At 38.9% G+C, this 10,229-nt stretch overlaps 1 protein-coding gene across 2 annotated transcripts; it reads left to right on the plus strand.

Moving 5' to 3' along the window:
• The first annotated feature begins 1,070 nt into the window (after positions 1-1,070).
• LOC143415076 (uncharacterized) lies at positions 1,071-5,889 on the plus strand. 2 transcript variants are annotated; one of them, XM_076880447.1, is made up of 2 exons: positions 1,071-4,263; positions 5,802-5,889. In XM_076880447.1, the coding sequence occupies exons 1-2, from the start codon at positions 1,156-1,158 to the stop codon at positions 5,805-5,807; spliced, it is 3,114 nt and encodes a 1,037-aa protein (XP_076736562.1). In that variant the 5' UTR covers positions 1,071-1,155; the 3' UTR covers positions 5,808-5,889. The 2 variants fall into 2 exon arrangements, 1 of the variants encoding a protein (XP_076736562.1); XR_013095684.1 differs by lacking the exon at positions 1,071-4,263 and adding an exon at positions 5,406-5,635 and having other exon boundaries at positions 5,802-5,872.
• Positions 5,890-10,229: the final 4,340 nt, after the last annotated feature.

Raw genomic sequence — 10,229 nt, forward strand, 5'->3', positions numbered from 1 at the left:
AGTGAAGCACAAAATAAAAATGAACAGGATATTGACATGTTACCCTGTGATGGTGAACAATCGCATGAACAGATGATAGATGATTCAGAGCAAGCAGATGGACTGACTAATGGTGGTTTTGCACTCGAGTCCTGTTTGCAGCCCCCTGATGTGGCTGAGGAGATATTATGTTTCAGTGAAGGAATCTACTCTGTTGCTCCTGCAGAGAGAAACAATCCAATAAGTTTTTTCAAAACACCTAAACTGGAGGCCATGGCCTTCCCTGTGCAGTTTCCTACAGGCCAAAACACACTTGATGAAAGAAGGCTGATCAAAGTATCCCCCAGTGGGTATTTCAAATCAAGACTTTTCTGCATTGATGATCGTTTTGCCAAAGACACAAACTATTTGTTCTTTGCACAGTTTGTGACTGAAATACACTTGGCTACATCCAGCATGACAGTACAGTTAAGGAAGGCAAAGCCTCTGACCAGAGATGGTAGAAAAATAACCTCAGGCATGTTACAAGATAAACATGAGGTGGAGAAACTGGTGCGAAATAAAGATGCAGTGAGATTCATGCAGCCTCTGAGAGGAACCCCAGCCTATTGGGAGAAAACAACAAGAGATCTTTTTGCCATGATCAGACAGTTGGGAACTCCCACGTTCTTTTGCACATTTTCAGCTGCTGAAATGCGCTGGCCTGAAGTGATCGAGGCAATAACAAGGCAGCAAGGTGAACAAGTGAATTTTGAAGGACTCGACTGGTCAGCAAAGTGTGACATCCTGAGAAGCAATCCTGTCACAACAATGCGCATGTTTGACAAGAGAGTTGAAGCATTATTCAGAGATTTACTCTTATCTCCCGCAGAGCCACTTGGCAAAGTCATTGACTACTTTTACAGAGTTGAGTTTCAGCACAGAGGAAGCCCACACATACACTGCCTCCTGTGGGTAGAAGGTGCTCCTGTGTTTGAGGAGGATGATGAGCAAACTGTTCTTGATTTTATAAACAAATACATCACAGCTCAGCTGCCTGATCCACATAAACAACCTGAACTGTACAAAAAAGTAACAGAAGTGCAAAAACACAGTAAGAACCACACAAAGACGTGTTTTAGGAGTTTAAGCTCCGGGTGCCGTTTTGGTTTTCCCAAACCACCCTGCAATGAGACAATGATCACAAGACCCAGTGAGGATGATGCACTGGAAGTAGAAACAGCAAAGAACAAGCTCAGACCACTGAACCAGCTGCTGAATGAACCTGAAACTGCTTCCATGAGTTTAGAGCAGCTCTTGGAAAGATGCAAGTTGACACATGCAGAATATCAGAGATACCTGAATAAAATGAACATGAGGAGTACGATCATACTAAAGCGTGATCCAAAAGACTCTTGGATAAACGGCTATAATCCACATCTGCTTGAAGCCTGGAACAGTAATATCGACATAAGCTTTGTTTTAGATGCTTTTGGTGCTGCAAATTATTTAATGAAATATATATCAAAAAAAGAGGGCGGGCTATCTGAGTACCTGAAAACTGTCATTGAGAACTCCCATAAAGACAGTGTAAATGAGTGCGATGAAATGAGAGCCGTCATGCAGGCATATTCAAAGAAGCGAGAGATCAGTGCACAGGAGTGTGTTGCTCGTGCATGTGGTCTTCACATGAAGCAATGCTCACGTGCTGTAATATTCATTCCAACTGATGATAATCCTGTGAAAATGAGTCGTCCCCTGTCAGTTCTGGACAACACAACACCTGAGTCTTCCAATGTTTGGATGACATCTTTGAATGACAAATACAAAGCCAGACCTGAAACACCAGAGTATGAGGAGATGTGCATGGCAGACTTTGCTGCTACTTGCAGGATTGTCTATGGCCAACAGAAAAAAGGTAAAGATGTTTTGCCCCTTCTCAATGAGATGGGGTTTGTGCAAAGGCGCAAAAATGATAAGCCTGCTATCATCAGATTTCACCGCTGCTCACAAGAAAAACATCCAGAGCAATATTACGGAAGACTGCTTAAACTGTACCTTCCTCATCGTTCAGACCACGAACTGAAAACACCATCGTTGCCAACCTATCAGGCTTTCTATGGTGCTGGCTGTGTACAGCTACCAGGTACTGACCATCTTGAGTACGTGCAACACATTGTCAAAAGAAACAGAGAAAAATATGAGAAAAACAGTGAGGAGATCGAGAGCGCTGTTGAGGAATATGAGCAGAACAGAGGTGTGACTGACGAATGGTGTAATCTGGCACCTGAATCAGATCTCGTAAGGTTGCCACTTGTTGAACAAGAAAGAGAGCGAGACAATGAAAATGAACAGGAAGATGTGCCCGACTACAGCCGTCAGGCTGATGCTTCAACAGAAGTCAGAGCCATCAGGGAACCCCCTGCTATTGATCCCACATTGTTACGTCAGATGTTTCAGAATCTGAACAAGAAGCAAGCCTGCATATTTTATGCAGTTAGAGACTGGTGCATTAAAAGAGTCTGTGCTCTAAATCCAGAGCAGTTTTTCTTTTATATTAATGGTGGTGCTGGAACAGGAAAATCACATCTTATCAAATGCATCTACTCAGAAGCATCTAAGATACTGAGCAAAGTGCCCAGATATGCAGACGACGTTGACATATCAAAACCCACTGTCCTGTTAACTGCTTTCACTGGGACTGCAGCTTTTAACATTTCTGGAACAACACTGCATTCTCTTCTCAAGCTGCCTAGAAGCTTAAAACCTCCCATTCAGGGACTTGGCAATCAGCTGGATGAAGTCAGATCAGAACTTTTGAATGCTGAAATAATCGTCATTGACGAAGTGTCTATGGTGTCAAGACATCTGTTTGCATATGTAGATGCAAGACTCAAACAGATCAAAGGGACTCGGAGACCCTTTGGAGGCATGTCAGTCATTGCTGTCGGAGACTTCTATCAGCTACCCCCAGTGCGACAGTCTAAACCTCTCTGTGTGCACGACCCGTCTGAGATCGACCTGTGGCGGGAGCATTTTCAGATGATCACTCTGACTGAGATTATGCGTCAGAAAGATGATGTTGTCTTTGCAGAGATGCTGAACAGAATTCGTGTGAAAGGAAAGTTGGATGAGCTTTGCGAAGCAGATAGAAATTTGTTGTCACAGGCCATAACTGAACCAGCCCATTGTCCAACTGATGCGTTGCACATTTTTGCAACTAATAAAGAAGTGGATGCACACAACTCTGCAACACTGGCTCTGCTCCACACTCATATCATTGACATCCATGCAGATGATTATAGAAAAGATCCTAGAACTGGCAGAATGGCACTTCAAGACAGACCGTTGAAAGGAGGTAAAAACGAGTTACCAGACACACTGAAAGTTGCAGAAGGAGCTCGTGTCATGCTCACCAGAAACATTGACATACAAAATGGTTTGGTTAATGGAGCTTTTGGAATACTACTTAGAGTAGTTCACTCTGAAAACGACCAACACATCATCAAGCTTGGACTTAAAATGGATAATGAGACATCTGGAAAGAATAACCGCACACCAGCAGACGACATGGTGTACATTGAGAGAGCAGAGGAGAATCTGAAGCAGAAAGGAGTGGTACGAAGACAGTTCCCAGTGAAGCTGGCCTTTGCATGTACAATACATAAGGTACAGGGTATGACAACTACATCAGCTGTTGTCTCTCTTAAGAGCATTTTTGAGCCCGGCATGGCCTACGTAGCTGTCAGTAGAGTGACGTCTCTCAGTGGACTGTATCTTCTTGATATGGAAGAGAAAAAAATATTCACCAACCCAGAAATCACTGCAGCGCTTGAGAACATGAGACAAGCCAACCTTGATGACATGATGCCTCTTCTACACGTGAGGCAAACACTGAGCAGGTCAGAGGTTTTCACCATTGTTCATCATAATACAGAGGGACTGCCAGCTCACATTAATGACATCAAAAGTCACCATGAATTGTGTCTAGCAGATGTTTTGTGCCTAACAGAAACACACCTGCGGGGCTCTTTTGTCGCAGAGAGTCTCCACTTGGAAAATTACAATTTGTTCAAACGCAACAGACACCTGTCCTACACAAACTTTCCCCAGATGGCAAACAGAAGTGGTGGTGGAGTTGCTGTTTATGTGAAAAGTGACATTCAAGTGCATGAAAAACAGTACATCCATAATGTAACTGACCTTGAATTTCTGGCTTTAAAGGTTGAAGCACCAGTCAGTGCTCTGATTGCAGTTGTATACAGACCTCCAGACTACACTCTGAGGCCATTCCTGAAAAACCTGGTAAGCCTATTAGACTCATTGGAGATCATGGACTGTCATCCCATCATAGTTTGTGGTGATTTTAATGAGAATGTTTTATCCAGTGCAAACAAACCAATCCTGGAGCTGTTTGAGTCTAGGGGATACGCACAGGTCATCACTGCCCCTACCACAGAGAAGAACACACTGCTTGACCTAATTTTCATTTCTCAGTCAGATCGATGTCTCCATTCTGGAGTCATGAAGACATACCATAGTTACCATGACCCAGTATACTGTGTATTGTCCTGTGATGATTCATGATCTAGATCTTTGAATACAGTAAGTAATTTCTATATTTTTGAATGACTTAAGAAAGTAGAGCGATATTTAAAAGTTGACGCCCTGCATTGCAGTATAATGTTTGAATTGTTTACATAAAATACAATTACATGAATTAAGTAATGATATCAGTAAAAGATGACAATTTTATTTATTACAGAAAATCTAAAATTCACTAACAGTAACCTATAAATGTCAGAAAAATCAAATATAGCAGTTTAAAATGAATAGTGTAGGCATATCCTCTCTGCAGCCAGGCTTCAACATCCTGCCAGGCTGCCCCAGTCTCACTGTGGCTGGGAGGGAGGGAGGGTGGACCAGAGGATTGCCTACACAACACATAAATGTTCAACAGCTTCTTCATTGTTTCTGAGAGAACAATAATGACTAAAGGTTGCTTTTTAAAAAAACAAACAAACAAACAAACAAACCTAATTACAGCAATAATGACAGTTAAGCCACTTTATGTGTGCCTCTATTTTGAAATACTATTTACAAAAATGTTATTATTTTGGTTTGTTATAAACTTTAAACTTTTTCAAAAGTATACGATTATATTTTTGGACAAATCTTTCGATGAAACATACATTTTTATGAGCTTTTATCATGTTTCGGCCAGTGCAATCATCAGGGTGGGTCTGGGTTGATAACTGCACATTTCTGGCCAGAAATGTTTCAGCAGTGTTACATATGTAGTGCATATGTTACACTTGCTTTCTGTTACCAGCTGATACCCTACATTTGTATAGACATTGGATGGTGTGAGGTTGGGGAGTTGAGTGGGGGGGGGGGGGGGTTTACGGTGGGAGCTGAGGGGGGGGAGGGTGTTAGGTTTCCTTTTTTCTTTTTCTTTTTTAAGAGAGACACAGTCCTCCTGTGTCTTCTCCAAGCTTCACATGTAAGATCCAACAGTGTGAAGCACATAGCAGCTAGAAACTGTAATGCCACAGATCAGAGAGGCTTCATCATCACCATCTTCATCGCCGTACGATCAGAGCGTGAGACTTCACATCTGGAGCACAGGAGACATTCTGTGATAAGTCCTCCTTCTAGCTTGTCCCACAAGCAGTCGGTGAGATTTACTCACAACAAAAAGGGTTAATGACATAATTTCCATGAAAACATGTATTCATTCTTTGTAAAGTGTTTAAATTGTGTTTTCACTTGACCTTAGGAGTGTTAGAGTGTATTGTAATGTCTGTACTCAGGTGTTTCCCTCTGTGATCCATCCCCATCAGAGCTGAGACACTCAGGACTGAACAGACTGCACAGTTTCTGTGACCGAGCCTCCAAAACACCTTCTTTGAAACCACTCATGATAGAAGGGCTTCATATTTGCAGCAGCACTACTACAGGTATTCAGTTTATTACAGGATGTGTTTGTTTCTTAGGACCAGCTCTGAGTGCACACTACCTAACATATACACCTTTCTGTTCATTACAAACCAACTACTCTGGATCACACGGCCAGTTGGCAGGAATGTTGCTGCAGGAAAACATCCCTGGAGATCACCATCATTGTCAGACTGACTGTGCCTCCTCTGTGCAGTGTCAAGATCCTCCCTAAATGAGTGTGTAAGTTAACATTTTCATTATTTTATTCCCTTTGACAAGACAAGTATCACTGATATTTACATTTACAACTACATATGTTCCCGTTTTCTGCTCTTCTTTTAAAGTCCTCAGCTATCCTGCTTCTGTGCTGCTTGCCACACATCAAACACTGGCCGGATGACAGGGAGGATCCACTCTGAAGTCACTGGACGTGATGAGGATCATATGGGACTTCATAGTTTCACAGAAACATTGTGCTCTGTGATTACAGGTTTTAAATGGACATAATGACTGCCTCTCTCTGATCAACAGGCTAAAGGATTGTTTTCATTGTTAGTGCTCTGTACAATGTATGCTTATTTAATATTTCATCACAGAGCAAACCTTTATTTATTTAACATTTTTTTATTTTGTTTTAATGTTGAATTAACTGTGGGGATTTTTTTAAGTGGGCACTTGGGATGTCATATGACCAGAAATGTGGTAACTGGAATTCAACAGTATGGAAGAAAAAATCTGCTGAGAACGAAACACATACAAAAACCCCCAAGAAAATTCAAATTCATTCCATGTAATCCAATCTAAAACATTTTAAACTGCTGAACAGCAACACAAACAGTGTTAAAAAACAGTGTTAACAGAATGATTATGATGATTTTGTACCAAAGTTTCAGGTCACATGGCACACCTAGTGTGTAGTGTGGGGTATCAGCTGGTAAGTATAGGTTTTTTCATATTTGTGTCCTTAGAGTTCAGATAGATAAAGACTTGTGTATAATAATTAGTCATAACCACAACTCAAAGTCAGGGACTAACTAAATTTGGGACTTTGTGTCTGAGCCCAGGTTAAAACAATGTGTAAAAAAGCATTTAGTGGCATGGCTGAACAATGCTGTATTGATACTTATTTATCCATGTTCACAAAAAGGACTAATGTGTTTATTTGATTATTTGCATGTGTTAAACTGTGTCACCACCTTAGGCTTTCATTTGAGTTTACTCACAAATCTCTATACAGTTCTCTTTTACCACTGTGTGGACTCTGTTTACATTAAAACATAAAGAAGAATGAGTAATAAAAAGATGTGTAGACAGATCAGAAGATTAAGTAGACCGATAGAAACAGCTGTTCAGCCATGTTCTAAGAAACCAACACAATTTAAAGGTTCAGGATTGTGGTTTTAAAAGTTGAATTTTCATGTATTTCATATGTTGCTCATTATTTTTTATTTAGTTATTTAATTTAGTTATTTTTCTTTATTCTACCAGTCCTTTTCAGAAAGAAGCTGTAAAATATGACTTAAGATTTTTATGTTATTTTCTATGACATACAAAACAAATTGATGTATGTAATACTATTAAACATGATATACACATGTGTATATGTCTGAAAAACATCATGCTGTATATTAAAGTTTGTATTTTCTGCAGAATGTTTGTTCTTCTTTTAAGTTCATTTCAATTAGAAGAATATGAACTTTTAATATTCATTCAGAGGTTTTCTGACTCTAAATGTTCTTTTCTCATTTCTTAGGGTTTTCTAATTTACATTTAAAACATTTTCAGCTTTTTTCCAACTTCTGCTTCTGTGTAACCTTCAGCTTTTAGCAGTTCAGCACCTTTGTTTTCAGGTTAAATTCGTTTTTTGTTTTTTTTTTTAATCTCATTCAATATTTTTAACTCAAAATTCAGCAATTAATTCATTTCAGTGCATACATTCAGATTCAAGCATTCACACTGCAGTTTCTTCAGAAAATGCACTTTCTAGTTATTATTATTATTATATTTTATTTTTCCGTACGTTTTTTCAAAGCCTACTCCTTCAAAACCGTTCAACTTAGAAAAACCATTCAAACACCGTTAGATTCCTATTCTTTTGGACAACACTGCTTCTATTTTTCATATTTTTAACATTTATATTTTTAATTTTATTCAACTTTATTCAACAAAAATTTATAATGTATTTCAATGGGGAGACCCTTCAAATCCTCATTCAACTTACTCATTTTTAAACTCTTACTACTTCCACATACATTGACATAGAGCCACCATTCAAACTTTAAAACGAAGACAAGACATTCAACTATTCAACTTGTATTTATCTTTTCAATATCTATTATACTTTTTCTTCAGTTCCAGTTTAACTTTCATGATGTTTTTTCACCCGTTTCAGAGTTTATAATGGGTGTGTATGGGACGGAATGTTGGGGCTAGAGTGAGACAGCTCAACTGCTAGAGTGAGAGGAGCAAAAAAATTAATCTTAAAATCTTTTTTAAAACTGCTGCTGTGTCCACAGCGTTTGCTCTACAGGTATGATTTTACCCTCAAAACGTAGCCATGGCTGTCCTCTTTCATCCAATGTGTTTACTATTGTACTAGGTGTTATGGTTCTTTCATAAATGTCACCAATGCACAGCCTCCTCCCTCCAACTCTTCCATAGACTCTAATGTTAAAATGGCTCAGAAGGTTCGTTTGAAAATCAGAAGAGCATGGTGTCTTTACACTGTCACCACGTCCATATAATAAACTCCACAGGCATGAAAACTGAGAATTAGGTAGACTAGACATGGCTGTCGCTCACGGTGAAAGAATTTTGTCAATACGACATGTACTTTTCATTTGGGAAGAATTTGTTTGGGCCTGACTTTTCTGTTCATTTTAAGCAGCAAAAGTGAGGTGCATGTCTGTGTACGTGTGTATGGAGCCATTGGGTGCAGTCACTATAGCAACCAGGCTCACACCTGCCTGCTTAACGAGCTCTGCCTGCCACTGTACCAAGATTCATCTTAAGCACTTCTCTTTCAACTGCTGCTGTGTCCACAGTGTTACAGCCATCATTTTACCCTCAAAACGTCGCCATCGTTGTTCTCTTTCCAACATCTTGTCTTTCAAAGCTCAGACATTTAAACTTTTTAAACTGTGTGGATCCAAGTGGAGGGATCACATTTTAGTCATTCAGTGATTCAAAGAATATGACCTTTTAATATTCTTTCAGATGTTTTCTGACTCTAAATGTTCTTTTCTCATTTCTTAGGGTTTTCTAATTTACATTTAAAACATTTTCAGTTTTTTTCCAACTCCTTCTGTGTAACCTTCAGCTTTTAGCAGTTCAGCACCTTTGTTTTCAGGTTAAATTCGGGTTTTTTTTGTTTTTTTTTAATCTCATTCAATATTTTTAACTCAAAATTCAGCAATTAATTCATTTCAGTGCATACATTCAGATTCAAGCATTCACACTGCAGTTTCTTCAGAAAATGCACTTTCTAGTTATTATTATTATTAGTGTGAATGCTTGAAAAGCATTCACAGTATTGTTCTTCTAATCTTTATTATTATATTTTATTATTTTTCCGTACGTTTTTTGAAAGCCTACTCCTTCAAAACCGTTCAACTTAGAAAAACCATTCAAACACCGTTAGATTCCTATTCTTTTGGACAACACTGCTTCTATTTTTCATATTTTTAACATTTATATTTTTAATTTTATTCAACTTTATTCAACAAAAATTTATAATGTATTTCAATGGGGAGACCCTTCAAATTCTCATTCAACTTACTCATTTTTAAACTCTTACTACTTCCACATACATTGACATAGAGCCACCATTCAAACTTTAAAACGAAGACAAGACATTCAACTATTCAACTTGTATTTATCTTTTCAATATCTATTATACTTTTTCTTCAGTTCCAGTTTAAGTTTCATGATGTTTTTTCACCCGTTTCAGAGTTTATAATGGGTGTGTATGGGACGGAATGTTGGGGCTAGAGTGAGGCAGCTCAACTGCTAGAGTGAGAGGAGCAAAAAAATTAATCTTAAAATCTTTTTTAAAACTGCTGCTGTGTCCGCAGCGTTTGCTCTACAGGTATGATTTTACCCTCAAAACGTAGCCATGGCTGTCCTCTTTCATCCAATGTGTTTACTATTGTACTAGGTGTTATGGTTCTTTCATAAATGTCACCAATGCACAGCCTCCTCCCTCCAACTCTTCCATAGACTCTAATGTTAAAATGGCTCAGAAGGTTCGTTTGAAAATCAGAAGAGCATGGTGTCTTTCCACTGTCACCACGTCCATATAATAAACTCCACAGACATGAAAACTGAGAATT

Source organism: Maylandia zebra, linkage group LG23 (assembly GCF_041146795.1).
Source record: "Maylandia zebra isolate NMK-2024a linkage group LG23, Mzebra_GT3a, whole genome shotgun sequence".
NCBI classification, from domain to species: Eukaryota; Metazoa; Chordata; class Actinopteri; order Cichliformes; family Cichlidae; genus Maylandia; species Maylandia zebra.

Excerpts from the sequence above, each read along its gene's own strand:
- LOC143415076 (XM_076880447.1), top strand. The coding sequence starts at position 1,156 with ATGATCACAAGACCCAGTGAGGATGATGCACTGGAAGTAGAAACAGCA.